Here is a 19,237-nt window from a genome sequence, read left to right as displayed (position 1 = left end):
ACCCCAGAGCTGCCAGGCAAGGGTTTATGAACTGCTATAAGTACAAGCAGTCCCACCCTGTCACTTCTGTAAGGCACAGCAGGCCGGTTGGGAGGGCATAGAAAGGGAAAACCCAGCTCACATGGGAACAGACCTTCACACCCCAGCTCCCAGAGAAGGGCATGGTTGAGGACAGGGACTGCTAAGACCACCACTGCCTGTCTGAGCCCCATGAGGGGGAAGATGGACCAGACCCCAAAGAATTACTTCAGAACTTTTACAAGTGATCCGCCAGAGGGCACTGCACAACGGCCTGCTGCAGGCTCCATGGGGGAAGGGAAGCCAGCTGCCAGCTTGATACAGTTGGGTTGTTCTCCTTTTCAGACCTTTCATAGCCTCGGATGGGAAAGACTCTTGCAGTCCTCCTCACCCAGACCTGTGCTGCCAACAGCCCGGACACAGAGTCCTGGAGGCCAGGTGAGTGTAGGGCCAAGGGGGCACCAAGGGAGACCATGTCAATGACCACTGGACTGCAACACCCAGCTCATTGCTGGACATGATCACCAGCAGGAACACTCCTCATGTGGCATGGAACACAGTAAAGACATTATTTGTGCAGCCTATTATCAAGCAAGTTCCTGGAAACTGAACAATGATTTAGATGCTGAGAAACCCATTTTACTTGGGAGTCTGCTACTCTCCAGGGGAGGCGTAAGGAGACATTGCCACGTTCTCTTGCCTGCTCAATTGCTGCTAGTTAAACTGTTTACATTTCTATAGCACCTTCTGTCCTAAAGTCCCTCGCAAACCACATGTCCATGCCCCACCACATTCAGATACTTCTGGGTTGGAGGACATCGAGCAGGTAAATAATTGACCCACTGCCCATTATAGCGTGGAGAGAAAGTGAAACAACCGGCACAAATCATTACCTATTATGAGGAGCCATGGGAGATTCAACACCTGTGCACAGGAGACAGGACCTCAGCTTTTCAGGTGCATCTGAGGAACACAAACTCTAAATGGCGTGGTACTCATTTTTATGAATGGCTGAGTCAACCATCTGGGAGTGGAACTGCATGGTTCCAGGGATCACAGGAATTTCAAGACTGCTGCTTCAACCACTAATCCATCCTATTCCAACTACTTAGGAGAAGGGAACTGCCTCCATTTATGAACGAGACAAGGTGGGGGAGGTAATATCTTTTATCGGAGCAACTTCTGTTGGTGACTGAGACAAGCTTTCAAGCTTACACAGAGCTCTTCTTCAGAGGCATTGCATTTCTCAAGTTTGTTTCCCACCTCTGGAATCAAGTTGTCTTTTGGGACACTGACTCTTTTGCGTGTCATACTTTCAGAGGGTCACAGATGCCCATTCTTCATTGCAGCAAAGTTTCAGGCAGGGAGCTCCATACACGCAGTATTGGGAAAGACAGCAGCCCACGGTGATGGTTTATCCCAAACGCCTAGCATGTACATTACTGAGTCAGTTTGGTTTACTAGTGATGCAGAGCTGGGAGCGCCATGTCCAGCCAGAGGCACAAAACAAAAAATGCAAAATCTGGTACCAGAAGTTCAGATGATGCATGCACACACACACACACACACACACACACACTTGTCATAAGTATTGAATTAAGCAGAAAAAAAATTAGACAATTTAACTAACATTCCAAATCTGTAGATTTCACCCTTCAAAGCTTGTCCTTTATTTAAAATGCAATTGAAAACATTCTTCTACAATAAGATGATATACAGTCTCCATTAAGATTTTATTAGGGACACTGTTTTCCCCACCCAGCTTCTTGTTATTACAGTGGAACAACAAAAAGCTGAACATTTTCTATAAACTTTGATTTACAACATGGAGACAATTAATTAAACACAAGATTTGCTATCCTTGGGCAGAGCTAAACCGGACGCATCATCAACAGTGAGCATAATCAATCAATATATCTAAGGTAGCCAATTGGTGAGCTGCTTTGCATACTTGGTCTGAAAGCAGCAGCCAAGATGTAGCCATTTGCTTATTTTAAGAACATTTAACCCCCTTCCCTGTAAGAGCCTTAAGGGGAAAGAAGGAGCACAAGACGTGCCAGTTTGATAAACATTACCTCTTGTGCTTCTTAACTATTTCTTCTCTCTCCTGTCTTGGTTAAAGCAGGAAATGAGATGCTGTATAACTATCATGGATACAAGGTGGATGTGTCTCAGACCCTGGGACCAACACAGCTACAACAACTCAGCAAATATCATTTACTCATGTTGCTGACCAGTATGCCAAAGGGCCTATTGCTAAGTAAAGGCCTATTAACTGAGCAAAACCCCTAGCAAGCTTTACAAATAATATGTACTCATAATGTTAAATTGTGTAGCCTTTATTAGGAACGAAAAATATGCAACATGTACCAGACAAGGGGAACACACGTAACGGTCACATGTATGATAAAAGGGAAGTTATAGAAAGTAAGTTTGCGTTATTGATCAGAGCAAACAGAACTGGGCTCAGACGGTTGTCAGCTGCAAATGTGGTTCCATAAGGATTGAGTACTGAATCTCACTCCTTGTTATGTGCTATTCTTAAATAATAAAAGCAACTTTATTAATAAGGCAATCAAGCTTCACTAATGCTGTCTCACTATTTTATTGTTACTGACTAAGACCAGATTACTAATCAATTTATTTTATATATAAAGTAGTGCTGTATAGACAAATAAGAGACAGGACTGTAAACTAAGCTTAGATACAACACAATTACTAGATGTTAAGGTCCAAAGGGCTCATTATGGTAACTTCCTGTATAATGCAGGCCAGAGAATTTCACCCACCCAATGAGCAATGAGACCAAAAAGGAGAAGGGGGTGGGGGAAAGCATTATGACACGATCCAGAGGATCTCCCTTATGTTAGGGGTAGATGTACTTACAGTTCAGAGAAATTTAAACATGTGAAGTACAGCAGAGCATATCACCCCTCGATGACATTCCTCAAGAGAGCTGTGTTCTCTTCACATGCAGAGTTTTGCTCAATGAACTGTTATGAACCCTACTCCATGGTCAGGCATGCGCCTATGGTGCCTCTGGAAATGGCTGGAACGTCACCTCCTTAGATGACTGTCAATGGTAACTTCTTCCACTACTACCATGAAGAGAGGTTTATACATATTTTATGTTTGCCCTTTAACAAAATGCAGACAAAGTTTCAGGCAGATGAAGCAGAGACACTATTCAACGTGCCTGAAGATGGCTCTAAAAACGAAGAGACTAGGTGTTGGTGTGCTTAAAAGCTCAGACTGCTGTAGCGTACAAGGACTTAACATGAAAAGTACGTCGTCCTGGAAACAAAATAGCAGCCTTACGCTGGCTGTGCTTTGCAAGACAGACATGTGCCAAATTGTTTGATTATAAACAGCAAATAAGCTGAGTAAAGGACACCTTCACTTTCCACCTTTCTGAAATCCAATGGTCTGAAATCTTTCAGGTTTATTTTGTTACCTATATGGTTGTCTGATCCTTTGTACAGCCAAATGTATAAAGAAATATCAATGAAATTCATCTTTCTAAGTACCCCACCCTGAACACTAGGGGCCAGATTTTTAAAGGCGTTAATGTACTCAGCATGGCAACACCTAACTGATTTAGAAACCTAAACCCCATTTTCCAGGTGAATTAAGGCACTCAGACACCAAAACCCCATTGACTGTGAATGGGATTTTGGTCACTAAGCACCTAAATCTTTTTAAAATGAGATTTTGGCTCCTAAATCAGCTAGGCATTGCAATGCTGAGTGCAGCAACACTTCAGTACCTTTAAAAATCTGGGCCTAATTTGTTGTATCATATAGTTTCTACCAAAGACAGGACAGGTGGGCAGTCTCAAGGGGAAAGACAACAATATGGTCATTAACTAGTTAACCACCCTTCTCGGTATTTGTATTTTTCATTCATCACCACTGTATCGGAACATTAGGTGGAACCCCCTGGGAAGCTCAGGATTTTCCTGTAATGGTTATCAGATATTCATAGAATGATTCACTTGTATCACGGTAAAGCCTAAAGGGTTCAGTAAGAGGGCCCCAGTGTGCAAGGTGACTGCACACACCTATAGTAAAGAAATAGTCACTGCCCAACAGGGCTCAATCTTAGTTACTGACAAGCTGCTACTAGTGGATGATACAAATGAGTAGAGATTGGTGGGGCGGTCAAAGTAAAAGAAGCCTGTTTGTACTTAAGTAGCTGGGTGTGTAACATATTGAGCAGCAGGATGGTGTGTTAGGGAGTGTGGTTCACGTCTATAAAACAGATTAAGACAATAAGTGTGGGAGGAAAGATATTACTAGAATTTGTCCAGGGAAGTCATGGGGCAAAGGTGAGAGGAACAGGATAGGAGCCATTACTATACCAGTCTAAGTCTCAGCCCAATACCTTAACCGTAAGGACAATCATTCCTTTGTTGATTATTCTGATTTCTGAAGTACAGTTCTCAAACTGGACTGAATCACTCTAACCCCCTAAGTGGTATGCATTTATCATGTAATACAGAAAAGTGGATCCAAACCCAACGCGCCCTTGTTAGACACATTCATACCATCTTACCCTGCAGGATTATAATCTTAAAACAGAGATGCTCTACGTGGCTACTGTCCTCATTTGAATTCAGCTTGTATTTAAAGGCTCCAGCAGTGGAGATTTGCTTTCTTCCCGATATTTCAGTGGATTATTTTTATGCCTTTCCATTGCTTTGAGACTGAGTTTGTTTTACAACAAACTTGGCTGATATTTCCTCTGTGTCCAGCTGGCGTCTCCTCACGCTGTCCATATCGCAATGCAGCGCCTGCTTCTTAAAGAGCACAGATTGGCTCATTTATATTTCCACAGATCAGCATCTGCAAGCACAATCTACCAAGGGGTTCGACTCAGTGTCATTGTTCCATTCATTGTAATTAGTTCATATTACTGTGAAACAGACTCAATATTGCAGGCTGCTTGGTTCTGGAGAGCCAACAATGGTAACAAAACACTGAGTAAGAGTTAGTTCCCAATTGCTTTTATGGTGTGATACTGCCTGGGTTGGTAGGTCTAAAATTAGACTGAGCTGCTGTATTTAGGCTTGGGGGCACGCATATCCTCTGCTCCACTCCAGGGAACAGGCAGAGCACTGGATTTTAAATGCACCCTGCTCCAAGTGCTTCAGAGATCCAAGGATTTCAATAGCTTTTGAAGGGCCGCAGCAGCAGCAGGCAGAAAGAAGCCTGAGGTGCAGCACAGCCCCTCCAAAAGCACCAGCACCTCCTCTGAATCACTGCGGGGTGCTGGCACACATCAGAGCCCTGCAGACGTGAGCGGTATAGTCGACATCTCTGCAAGAAACAAGGAAGCAGCTCGGAGAAGAAAACATCAGAAATAAATGAAAGCAGCAGCTTCCCTCCCTCTACAGTACTCAAATGAAGTTCCCCAAATACACAAAGGGAGGGGTGGGACCTCTGTTCTCTCTTCTCCTCCCCACTGAACTTTATATTCCCTTCTCCCTTTAAAAGGGTTCAGCAACACATTAAACATTCAGCTGGAGAGGAAGCTATTGCCCATCATGGCTTTAGGGATTTTCCCTGCACTATTTGAGTGCAAACAGCAGCAGATTTACACAGGTCCAGTCAACCAGGCACATGTCCACAAAGGGAGAGGAGGGAAACCAGACTCTCTTGTACATGTCCGATGAGGCACACAAAAAATCACAGGCCTCTGGAAGTTAAATGGATGAGTTGTACTGAGATAGAACTGAGTGTTTTGCTACAGGGCTATCCAATTTGCAGTGGGCAGTAAAAGCAGTGGGTTAATAACACTGAAATACCATATATTACAAAAGAAGCTTCGCTGTGCTCAAGCTGTTCTTGTGGGGAGCAAAGGCCCTCTACATAACACAGAGCTACACCATGGAGGGAGGCTGACTGGACTTAGATCAGAACCTCTTCCCAGTCTAGAGTGGGGTTACCTAACAAAAGAAACCTTGACTTTAATATAAGCGCTACAGAAAAAGAGTTGGAGTAATGGTCAAAAACCATCTTATAAGAAAAATTATTTTTATTCCTAATTTTTAACTCTGCTGTTTACAAATATGCTTTTATTCTGATAATATAACCTTGCAGCAATAAAAATCACAGCGCAGCTCAAAAAGCAGCTGAACTAACACCCATAAATACCAGCAGGGAAAACAATGAACCACCACTAATATTTCTATACAGGATCTAGTCTTTTAATGTCACATTTTGACAATTGTAAATGATCTACAGAATGTATGTGGGCAAAAGGCAATAAGTGAGTCTTTTGAAACACTAAATGTATAATAAAACAGCGCATCATTATTAACATTTACATGATTCACATCAAATTGATGACATCCTAAATGTCCTCCTTTTAAAGGATAGAGATTTTCAATAAAATATTACATTTCATTTAATACTCTGGTACAATACTTCATACATTGCAGGAAAAAATAAATGTACGGTCTAGTCCACCTAATAAAGGATCTTTTTTTTCCATTAGCCTGTAGTACTGTAATAAAAAAATCACAATAGTGTCATAAATAACCAGGTCTGCAATTAATTACATGTTTTGCTATTTTAAAATGGAAAAAAAATAAAAATTAATTTGAAATAATGAAGTTATGAAAAAACTGTCCTAGTACCAACTGTTTGATCTATCCCATCCCTACAATGAAAAAGGAAACAAGCTGTATAGCTAGGATACAGCTAATGAAGTTGTATTTTTGAACACACATACCTCAAGAGAAAAAAAAAGTTTGGTCAATAGAAGAATTAATCAGTCCTAATAAAGGTTACCTGAAATTAAAGTGTGTGTTATAAAACATTCAGTAAATGAGGGTCTGCAGCAGATTCTTGCTGGCATACAATATTGTGCCTTCGGAATTGGTTTAAATTTCCCTTGTGGTATAAAGTCTTCTACAATAGAACACTTCAAAACTGTATCCCTTTTCCATTCCATTATTACAGCAATAGCTTGTACAGTGATGTTACATTCGTTTTTAAAAACCCACTAAAAATACTAAATGAAACCCAAGTATCCATTTTCCCCCTGTACCACAGAACATTTATATCTTTTGTTTGATTTGTAATAAAACAACCAATGTTTAAAATAATACTAAAAGAGAAAGACACACTAAAAGAGTTACCCCTCTGTCGGCTATGTTTGAAAGGCAGCTGGTTTGTAACTTGCAAGATCCCCCCCTTTGGTTTTCAGCAGGGCTAGACACTCCAATGCAAAAGAAACAGCTTTCCCTAGCATACAATCTTTTGGAATCTTTTCTAATTTAAAAAAACAAAACAAAACACATTCATCCATCATGTGCTCTTTAAGATTAACACACATTCTAGACAAATGAGATTTCCCCAGTTCCAAGAACAAATAACTACAGAGCTGAGTTCCACAGACTTTAAATGCTATCTTATGATAGGCAACTTTATGCTGAATACATCACTATATTATTGGTTGCAGCCAATACAAGTCAATCTTTAGGACAAGTCACATTAGTGCAGTTCATAAGCTACTGCTTAGAGGATCTTCCTTTGAACTTTCATTTTGATATACACTATTTCTAATCCTGAACATGCTCTCCATTTCCTCCTGATTTAAAACCTGGCAGCATCCAAGGAAATATAGCACCACATAATGCTACACAAAATTTTCGATTAACAGATATTTAGACTGTTATTGAATTACTCAATTCAAAATCACAACTTGGCACTTAAATGATCCCTATTTAACCTTTGCAGAAAACGTCAACATGATGAAACTGTACACGGAGGCTGGGGAAGGAAGGGGACATAAAGCAAATATTCTATTTGTGACTGAACGAACACAAGTAGATGAAAACGGACTATCCTTTCATCAAGCCATAAGAATTTTAGCTCTACAGAGGGTGCAAATATTAACGACTGTGCTATAGACAATGACATTAAGACACAAATATTATGGTGTGCTGGTGACAGGAGTTCCAGGACCAGAAGACAAAGAGGTATTATAACAAAGTACAAGAGGCAAAGTAACAAAGTTCAGCGTAAAGTTAAGATGCACCTTCATTCAGTTCAGACAAAACACAAAATGTGAAGCATTTGACATTGCAAAGCATTCTCAGGGAAAGCTAATGCAATCCCCACATCAATGTAGGGAACACAAATGCTGCACTAATTACATTCCAGGCTTTTGTGTAATTTCACTAATATGGCCAATAATGTAACTTCATCACTCCAGCACCCTCACTGCACATACAGCAATGCAGTGCAGAGATTACCATTATCTGCACACTCTAAATAAAAATGATGATAATTCCTCAATACTACCTGATGGCGTCACCACAATTCTCAGAACTCCACCAGCAGTGAGGGGAAAGATGCTGCTAAGACACCACTGGACTAAGACACTCCTCGAGCCCCATCCTGCCATGAGCACACACTCAGCTGCTATAGGCTCCAATGGGAGATCCAGATTCAGACAACAGGACAGGGCAAAGTTTCTTTCATGCAGGAAACTGAGAGGCGTTTACAGCCCTTCTTCTGCAGATGAAGAAACCCATGGCACTGGAACAGCATCTCTCACTGCTGACGTCACTCTGGGAGGATTTTGTTTCATTAATAACAATCAAAGAAGTGTTTTTAGAGATAGATGCAGTATTTTTTTTAATTAAAACATGACAGCAAATTGGATGTGGCTCTGAAAGGCACTTTAGGCAGAATGTTAATGAAACTCCTGCCTGATGAAACAGACCAGAACAAGAGGCTGTTGACTGGTACCTGCGCTGCCCTTTTCATTAAGGCAATTTTAGGTGATAGCTAGTTTCCATAGAGTCCTTTTCCCCAGGCTACCGCCATTAGTGTAAGGCCTTACTGAGAACCAGAAGGCCTAATAACTGTATTTTTTAAGACGGGGTTCGTCAGCCTAAGGTAACAGCCTGCATAGGGGGTTACTAGTTTCATCGTTTTAATACGATGTCAAGGGTCATTGTGGAGCTTCCTAAAATGTCTCAACTCCACAGGTCAGAGCTCCTGCTTAGTAAATGAACACTGAAAAATTCACATCGGCAGCGTCCCCACAGCTGCTAGACAGCTGCCTTTTTTCTTTTTTCGACAGAGTGGCTGTAAATTGGTCTCTGGGGTACAGGTCGTCTAGAGAACGTTCTAGTCTGATACAAAGGGTACTTTTTGTAGTTACTCAAAAATAGCCCAGCCAGCAACTCAGCTGTCACAAAAAACACCTTCATCTCAAAGATTAACTGCTCCCCCCTGTCAAACTCAGACCAGGTTTGAAATGTATTAGGACTAATTTTATCATGTAGCTGACTATTAATGTGGGTGATCCACTGTCTTCGAACAATCAAGAATTGTTCCCATTAGTATTTTATTTTTATATAATCGGCTTCCCCACTCAAAAAAAATCCCCACAACTGCTCTGAGAAGAAATAATGCTAATAACCAGATTTTGAAACAAAAATGCTATTTGAAGGAAACGAACGCCAGTCTAACAGTTGGCTGGATTCACAATTAAGATTCTACAAAATATCTTTCTACATTGTAGAGAGGATTTCCTTTTTATTTGAAAAATGAGCAATTGTAAATCAGGTATTGGCGAGAAAGGATATTATGATCTTTAGATGGTCTTAAGTTTTGCTTATTATTGAAGGGTTAAACACCATAAATAAAAAGGTACCAAGCCTTCAAAGTTCACTCTTCATGTGAAGCTTGTTCCATCTCTTTCTTGACCTTTTTTAAAAAACAATATTCATTTCTGGGAAAGGGAAAAAAATTAAAAGCTCTTTAGAACCATATACTATAATAATTCATCATTCTGAATTTACATGGAAATACTTCATTTTGACACTTCACATAGAGGCATCCATCAGTTTAAAGAGATATAGTCTGGTCTTCTCCCAACTTTCATGTGGAGTGGCATATCCCACCTGTTCCATGTTTACTGTACAATTGTAAACATGTTCTGTCAAAGGGACAGTGACAGGTCTGAAGTCCTTTTTTAACACAAAAGGAAGAAGATTACCAACTTCTTAGTGCAGAAGCTGAAAGAATTAAGATCTAATTTACTTTTCACTATTTACGCTGTTCATTTTGCATTTCAGTTGGCTTGGACAACAAAAAAAAGTCTAAACTGTTAATTCTTGAAAGGGTCACCATAAGGTAGCTCTGGCCCAAAACGTAAGAATGCATCAAAAGAATATAGAAACCTAACTTTAGAATAAAGTTCACTTAAAACTTAAATTCAAATTGCAATGTTTCCAATTGAGAACAACAGTAGTAGGCTAGTTTATGAGAACCAGAAAGAGTGAAACAAATATATCCAATTACATTTGACTGGGGAGCAGCCAAAAAATGATACGTATTTAAATATAGGTTTCAGAGTAACAGCCGTGTTAGTCTGCATTTGCAAAAAGAAAAGGAGTACTTGTGGCACCTTAGAGACTAAATTGGTTAGTCTCTAAGGTGCCACAAGTACTCCTTTTCTTTATTTAAATATAGTGTAAGACAAAATCCAAGTACTTATTTGAGTGATGGTAAGGGTTTAATTTAGTGATATTATATCAATAATAGGATGAAGACCCTTCACTTCCTACTCCAGAGCTTTGGCTCCAATCTGCCCTGAGCTGGCAATGACAAAGTCATTCGTATCCAATTGTGACCTGAAGTCAGTCAGTGGTTTCAGTCCAGTTTCTTGTGGACACCTGTCCACATCATACAAAGACAGTTGGCACTCTTCTGACAGTGTCAGTAAAGAGGCCAAGGATTAGACAGACTGCTGCCTTGTCTCTTTAGGTGGTCTTCAAGTCCCCTAGCGTAGGCCAGGATCAAAGCGTACTTCCAAAGCAGCATGGGCAAGCTTACATTGCAGCTGTCTATGTTGGATCTGTTCCAGAGATAGAATGTTTTAGTCTTCAGAACTGTCTATGTAATTTCTTCTGTAAGCCTGCAGTTCACTTAAATTTGAAGGAAGGAATTCCATTTCCAACACACAGAAGTCAGGCTATTCAGAGCAAAGACCAGAGATCAGAGCTAATATTCCATCTTGCTTATGAAGTTTGAAGACAAACTCCCATTGTAAGTTAAAATTGGTTTTAGTAGTTTAACTCCCTTGAGGGCTGAGTGGGTGGCAATACATAACTGAGAGGATTTTAAGATGTGTACTGTTCCCTGGTTGTAGGGAATACTAATTAGGGAGCTATTGAAATGTAGACACCAGAACAGGATATACTGCAAAAACCCATTAAACAGATCATCAGACCATGACTTATCTAACAAATGCCCAGTTTATGGACCACTTTCCAACTCTGATACGGGTTACAGTCTATTGGGTCGGGGTGGGTGCTGGGTCCTTTCTATGCCATAATGGCTCTGACAGACCATTACAATCAATCATATAAAGGCCGACATAAAATCGTATATTTGCAGATTACTGGCCCAGCCACCTCTTCAAAGCAGAGGTGTTCTATCACATAAGCACATTAAACCCATATGCTAATATATTGTACAAAGTTTTAATTTAAGAAGTTTGAAAGTTCAATTATTCTCTGAAAGGGGGCTCCATGTACAAATGACCTCATGGACCCCCTATATTTATTCTATCACTGACCTCCAGAGTAAATTGGCTCAGATTACAAGTCCAAAATTATTCAATGTGATACAAAAGTGGCTGTTGTTGCAGACTCTTCCTGAAATCTAAAAGTTTATCTCATTCTTGCTTGCCTCTTACATTGGTGCCAAAAATAGAAATTCTCGTCAGAGGCAGAACAGCATCCACGCCACCCTCCCATAGCTGTATCAGCTCAGCAATGGGAACATGAGCATAAAACATTTTGAGTCAATAGATCAAAATGAGAGGATTTAAAAACACTTACAGCCCAATCCAGCAACGCTCACGAATACCCACAGACACAGTGAGTGCCACCGTCTCAATTCTGAAATGTATTTAATCCAAGAATCTTTTCTGTAGTGTGAGTTGGTTTAGCAGTTAAAGTTTCAGTAGATCCTGCAACCCTTGCTGACGTGCAATAATCAAAACCAATTTTAACTTATAATGGGAGTCTGCGTTCAAACTTTATAAGCAAGGTGGCATATTAGCTCTGATCTCTGGTCTTTGCTCTGAACGGTCTGACTTTTGTGTTGGAATTGGAATTCTTTCCATTAAGATCTGGCTCCGCTGGGTCCAAAATATTACCTTCCTCAATCAGTAAATCGAGTTGCTGTGAAAATGATGTTGAATACTTTAGCTGCTAAACCAACTGACACTATGGCAAAGATTCTTGGCTTAAATCCATTTCATGATTGAATTGTGATTATGTTAAAATATGCCATAGTGCAATAAAAGCAGCTTTCGGCCAGATCATACTAGAATTTTAATGCACATACCTTCCTTCGCGGGGAAGTTTCTGCACATCTCATCTGAAGCTTTTCTGCTGCTGCTGCATCAACCCCACGTTTTCATAGACTCTAGCACTGTCTTCTCTCATTCTAAAATGACAGATTTTTATAGGGAAAAAAGGTCAGGTTTACTACAAAATAAATACCTGTACACGATTCAATGAAGTTAGCTAATAACTTGTTCAATTCACTTCAAAGCACAGAGCATCTGGATTCAGAATATTGGCTGCATGACCCAGTCAATGGGGGCAGATTCTGTGACAACTCCACTCCATGCAAGCAGTGAAGTTGCCCACTTGAACATCAATACGGTTGCACAGAGTTAAGTCAGCACAAAACCTGGGACAGGCTGAAGTCAAGATTACAAGAGGGTGGCATCGCAATCTTATTACAATTCTAGTCACTGAGTAGGTTAACAAGAAAACCCAACACAGTAGGGAAACAGAATGACAAAGTATTAACGGATTTTCTCCTACCTTTCCGGCCAAGCTTTTGAGAACCAGGGGCCTTTTTCTTCACCACTGCACCCTCAAGTATGGAGGTATTAACCTTGGTGTCCTGGCTAAATTCTAACCTCGGTCACTGAATTCTTTCAATCTACATTTCCCCTAAGCTCAGATACCACAGTAATTGTCATCGTAGAAATACACAAAAGACAGACAGATCATTTCAATGGGGTATGGTATTCTTTACTTTCTGTCCTAAACTATTGTTAGGCAATACTGATGTATGCTTGCTAAACAGTTCCTCTATTCATTGGTGGTTGCAGGGACCCATGTACAATTTGTGCTCTATGAATAGAGCCGATATATTTTTCAGATCTAAGTGCTTCACACCCAAGATATCCTTTTCATATGTTTTAACCCAGGGATTCTCAACATTTTTCTTTCTGAGCCACCCCACTCTTCCAACGTGCTATAAAAACTCCACAGCCCACCTGTGCCACAACAACTGGTTTTCTACATATAAAACCCAGGGCCGGCATTGTGGGGTAACAAGCAGGGCAACTGACTGGGGCCCCTGGGAAGCTAAGTTGCTCAGGTTTTGGCTTCAGCCTCGGGTGCCAGTGCTCTGGGCCCCATGTTTCAGCCCCATGTGGTGGGACTTCGGCTTTCTGCCCTGGGCCCCAGCAAGTCTAACACTGGCCCTGCTTGGCGGACCCTCTGAAACCTGCTCGCGGGCCCCTCAGAGGCTCCCAAACCCCTGGTTGAGAACCACTGTTTATCACCAAGGCCCCACTTATGTCAAATGAAAAATCAGTGCATGATTGAAAAATTCCGTTTGTGAGGACACCAGAAAAAATTAATAAAGGACCCTGAAGTGAAAGTGAGTAGAGAAAGAGAGCAAGAGTTTGCTCAGGAAATTCCTCTTTGTTCTAGGATTAGAAATAAACTTTTACGAGGAAAACAGTCCACAATTTGACTCTCTATTGCCGGATCTGCTTGAATTCACAGGCATTTCAGAACTCACTTGTATACTTTGAGAAATTGCTACTTACTCTGGACAGGTTGGAGTCGGAGTGCATGGTGGAAGTGGGCTCTGATCCCCGCTTGTCTGGTCCGATAAAGAATATTTAATGTTCGTATATTCATGCCCTTTCCTCTTACTCTTCTGAAAAAGGGGAACACAAAAATTGAACAGGTTTAGAATGGTCAATGAAAACAGAACCCTACATTTTTAGAAGAGAAGAGAACAGATCTAAAGTTCAAGAAATTAAATATAAATTAGCCAAACCTACTTTTTTCCCAGAAAAGAGATTTTTTATTTTATATAAAAGTTAAAGCCTGAAAGATTTCACTTCTGTCACTACAACATGCAGTCTGGATATTGCTAGAGGTAATCTATTGGCAGCTTTTGGTAAAAATCTTCACAGAATGCTCAAACCCTGCCTGCCTGCCCGCCCACCGCCCCCCGTCTCAAACCAGATGTGCCAACTTCATGAGTTCACACACGTGAATATGAACATGAATGTATTTTCTTCATCCAAACCTGGCAAAAAGATCCGCCCTTCATCGTACAGTAGGCAGTGTCAGCCAGTGGGTCTCTAGGGCAAATGGGCATCATTCTCCAGTTTAGGATAGACATTAACAATAGCTAAATATACACCAAAGTCAAGGTTTAAACGGTCAAGTACGAGTGCAAGCCCCACTCCAGACTTTTCCAAGGTGTATTCTTGAAGTGCTCAGACCAGCAGCACCTAATGATCCAATGAATCCTATGACTGAGATTTGCAAAGCATCTTAGGAGACTTGGGACAGGTCTACACTGAAAAAAATACATCCCCATACCTATGTCCCTCAGGGGTGTGAAAAAACCCTACCTGAGAGACGTAGCTAGGCCAACGTAATCCCCGGTGTAGACAGCACTAGGCTGATGGAAGAATTCTTCCGTAGGCCTAGCTACCGCCTTCGAGAGGATTAACCACAGCAACGGGAGAACCTCTCCCATTGCTGTCGTGAGCGCCTATGCGGAAGCACTGCAGCAGGGCAGCCGCAGCAATGCCACCATAGTGTTTTCAGTAAAGACATAGCCTTGGATTCCTAATTCCCATTAAGGCAATTCCGAAAACCTCAGCCTATCTTGCTATATGTAGCTGCCACTAGAAATGGGATGTTCTCTACCACTTCCGCCTCCCACCTTCTCCTGACAAATCACTTGGCAGGGACCACGAGTCAAAACTAAGTATTTAGTTGTTGTAACCTTCCAAAAATCAGATTTAAGGGGAATAAAGGTTCAGACGCTGCCCCAATTTTAGAATCTGTGAGGTTCACACCTCTCACCTAGACACAGCTAGTAAAGGTCAATTTTATGCTGCAGGCTAAAATTGGATTTTGAATTCTTCTAACCCTGTGATAAATGCCAATTCAACCGGCAGGCGTATCTTAAGTGTAAAAGCAGCAGAGAAGCAGAATCAGAGTCTGCTCTGTTCTTTGATCTGACTAAATTAGAGAAAACAAACCATGAAGATGTAAATCTGAGGCTTTTCTTCCTCTGACTTCGCTAATTCGTTATAATTATTTCTCCTATTTAGTTTAATTATTCCTACCACATTTCCATTATTCCTCATTAGAAATAATAACTCAAGTTACTTCAGTGTTATAAAAAAAAAAATTACTGCTTCCAAGAAGAAAATTAACCAAACAAGTTTACTTTGTAGTTTTCATATATCCAGAAGAGACAGGCAATATTTAACATGCTACTTGATTACATCGAGACTCCAGAGGCTCTCAATGCCGAAAGGAAACAGGGAAGATTTCTAGAGTAGAGCTGGGCAAACGACTCAACACATTTTCTGAATTAGGGCAAGAATAAGATACTGAACTTGCTTTTCTTTCCACAACTATTTTTTTGGGAGGGGAGGTTGTTCCACTGGCAGAAAGGATGACGGAAACAGTAAATTTCACCCCCCAAATAAACTGAAAATTGGGGACAGAAGACACTTAGCTGCTTCCTTCAGTCTACTGCTGCTCCCAACCCATTTCCATCCATTTTTGTTCTTCTCTCTCATTGCACATGTGGAGCACCATCAGGTCATCACAAGGCTGCTCAGGATCACATTAGCTTCCTACAAGAGCTTCAAAGGGCTTTTTAGTCCAAAACTAGAAGCACTATTACTGTATTAGAGTAAAGAAAAGCTTAGAATCCAGTTTAAGTCTTGTTACCATTTTAGCACAGTAGTATAAATTTTACATGACTACAGATTTAATCTGACCATCACAGGAGAGAGAGATTCCTCTGTTCTAGTATCAGATGCTATTTAAAGGCATTAGTTCCATTTATATTGGAACTAAAAACAAATGCCAAGAGACAGTAGAGGCAATTTAGTGAAGGGCTGCAAGTGTATTGAACAATATATAATATTTGAGGGTAAGAGCTTTGCAGAGAACTCCGTGCATTTTCAAACTTCAGTGAGCTTTAAGGCAAGGTAGGACAGAGTCATAAAAGAAAAATGTTTGAAGCGCCTGGGGACTCCTGTTCTGCAGGTGGTGATTAGGTGTGTAACAGATGGTGTGAATAGTCTTGGAAGAGGGAGAAAGATCAGTAGCTTTAGCTATATAATCGTTGCAGCAGTATGGAGAACTGCAGAGGAGAACAGCCCCTGCTGTTCCAGACAAGGCTAAGAACCCAGGATGGCAGTCATTTAGGGTAAGGATTGAAAGAATGAAAGAGCCAAGGAAGAAAAGGACAGAAAAAGAACGAACGCTCCATCACAACACAATATAAACAATCTGCAAAGGCATTTTGGGGAGGCTGGAGCTTTCCAGAGCAAGGAATACCTCCATGATTCCACTTTAACTAATCCTGAGCTGACCAACGCTCATTCCAATGCAGTCACTCTACCTTGTTCCGAGGGGGTCTGCTCTAAATGCTCTCTCTTCCTTGGCTATTCTGCTGCAATAACATTGGCTCCATTGTTTAAAAATATTTCTTTCCAAAGACTTAAACTAAGCCCAACATATCCACCTTTTAATCACTAAACACTTAAAACGTTAGACTTCCAAAACAGATGTTGCCGTGACTGCTGATCGAATACAATTACTACACGTCAAACAGAGATTTAATGGAGAGACTTGAAATAACTCTTGAAATCCAGGTTACATACAATGAAGCAGAAGGGAGTCTTCTTTATTAAGACTGAGAGTCTTACTTTTCATTCCTTACACATCCTAACCTAATCAGTGAAGTTAATAAGAGTTCTGAGTGCACTAGGAATGCAGGACTGGGCCACAGATGTTGCTGCACCTTCCATGAAAATACTGGAGGTAGAAATAGTGATGGAGGAATCTTCTCCCACTCCTAGATGGCCGAAAACTAAGTGTTCTTACTACTTTAGAATTATCTAAATCCTTCAGTTTCAACAAGTCTTTTAAGATAGTGACTTGAAATAGATAGTAAAGCTCTTTGAATGAATAGTGTAATAGAACAAGCCTTTTCATGATATATATATAATCAACATACAGTAGATATGCCTCAAAAAGTCAGACGGCAATAGGGCAATTCTGCTTGTTCCCATCATCGCAGCAAGCTCCTAATCAGAATCACTGCACAAAGACCGTGGTAGGTTTGCGACCAACATACCTGCTCCTCTTCAATTCTACGCTGTAGCGTTTCAATGTAGTGCTGTACTGCCATGTAAATAAATCTGTACTGTGCTTCTGTTTGAACCATCCCTGACCGCTGCGATCTCACCATCTGAATGGTCTTTGGAACATCAATATCACAGTCCACACCTAGAAGAGACCACCAGTGTTAGGGCAGCAGTGTAACACACGCTCTTTTTGTTTAATTGTCAACTCTTTGGGACAGAGACTCTGTTTCCCCTTGTGAATATAAAACACACAGCACATTTGGGCACTCCTGTAATAATGATTTGGTGTGGAAATCTAAGTTTGACAGCCTTGCTTAGCCATTTGTACATAAACTTGCAGTACTGTAAAGACAAGATATCACGCTGTTCTGGAGGATGAAGGAACCGTCACTTTGTATTGCCATATTAGACTCCAAATGAAGTCACATCCAGTCTTCAGCTGAAAATGTTTATCATAATACAGAGGCACCAAGGTAAAGGTGGAATACTTGGAACTTAAAGAAAAAAAGTTCACTCCACCATAGCTGAGAAAGGAGACAAGCGATAAGCAGCCTTCAGATCAGGAAAGGCCTTATATCAGTATAGTATTAACTTTATGTTGAGTTATATAAAGGGATATTAACATGGCATTGTCTGTCCACTATAACTTCAGAAGAAGACCTCACAATTTGCCCTTGCAAATAGGAAACCAAGATCATTAAAATGCTTTCGACAGCAAAGATGGCAAACCGTAGGTACAAATGGATAGTCGCAGAATAAAGGTGCTGGCAAAAATTGGGTATGCCAGCAAAAAAATATGGAATTTACAAAATCACTGTAGGTGAAATGCAAAATCCTCGTTCTGGGCTTTGGCCACCGGTCTGCCAACCTAACACCCTCCCATCCCTTTGGGGTCAATGGGAGCACATCTCAAAGGATGTGATTTGTGCCAGGCACAAACATACACTTTGCAGCTTCTTCCTGATCTTCACCAATTGTCTCCTTCTCACAGATAATGGCACTTTCACAGCACTTGTGAAGAAACTAAACTGGGGACCTACCTTTTTCTCGGATTATGTCAATAAGAATATCAATCACAATAAAAGTTCCTGTTCGTCCAATCCCAGCGCTGTCAAAAAAAAAATTAGGAAGTGATTATGGTTTCCTTTCTGAATAGGCAATAAAGTCAGAGTAGCCCAACCTAAATAAGTGTCCAGTATAAAGATGTACTGGACTTCCAGACGATGGTATTAAGAAGAAGCTTATTGCAGACGCTAGGAAATAAGTTGCATTATTGTACCTGCAATGCACCACAACAGGTCCTGAATCAGCGATGCTTTCTTGCTTGTGGTGGACTTCCTCTAAGAAGTCAAGGACACCACCAGGATCACTGGGTACTCCATGATCGGGCCAGGTTCTGAAGTGATATTGCCAGACTGTTCTCTCAGTGTTCCCCTGAAAAAGAGCCACCACCACACGTGTGGAAAAAATATATCAAGAGAAACCCAACCAAAAGCATCCATTTACTCAGGATGAATCAGTCTTGGTTTTAAAAAAGGAAAACACAACGGATCAAAAACTAAAAAGGCCATGCATTCCTCTTGATTACAGTAAACTTCTCTCTAGCCTCCCCAACACCCACACTGCTTCCTTCCACTCCAGATGAACACAGCCTCCACAATAGTTCTTCCTGGCCTGGCAATCTGACCATGCCATCTGCTTTCTTGAATCCCTTCATGGCTCCCTGCTTCTCTACTGC

The 19,237-nt window shown here is 40.9% G+C and overlaps 1 protein-coding gene across 1 annotated transcript in view; it reads right to left on the bottom strand.

Moving 5' to 3' along the window:
• Window positions 1–9,545: 9,545 nt before the first annotated feature.
• The window catches only part of PTPN11 (protein tyrosine phosphatase non-receptor type 11), a 38,198-nt gene continuing 28,506 nt past the window's right edge, over window positions 9,546–19,237 (bottom strand). The window contains exons 11-16 of the mRNA XM_084648712.1: window positions 18,779–18,933; window positions 18,540–18,607; window positions 17,490–17,641; window positions 13,909–14,021; window positions 12,399–12,500; window positions 9,546–9,771 (exon numbers count right to left, since the gene is read on the bottom strand). Coding sequence (XP_084504838.1) covers window positions 12,428–12,500; window positions 13,909–14,021; window positions 17,490–17,641; window positions 18,540–18,607; window positions 18,779–18,933 — 561 coding nt within the window. The 3' untranslated portion in view covers window positions 9,546–9,771; window positions 12,399–12,427. The remainder of the gene's footprint in view (window positions 9,772–12,398; window positions 12,501–13,908; window positions 14,022–17,489; window positions 17,642–18,539; window positions 18,608–18,778; window positions 18,934–19,237) is intronic.

Source organism: Lepidochelys olivacea (assembly GCF_965140295.1).
Source record: "Lepidochelys olivacea isolate rLepOli2 genome assembly, chromosome: 15".
NCBI classification, from domain to species: domain Eukaryota; kingdom Metazoa; phylum Chordata; order Testudines; family Cheloniidae; genus Lepidochelys; species Lepidochelys olivacea.
Note: the sequence above shows the minus strand (reverse complement) of the source record. Positions and strands in the feature narration are given on the sequence as shown.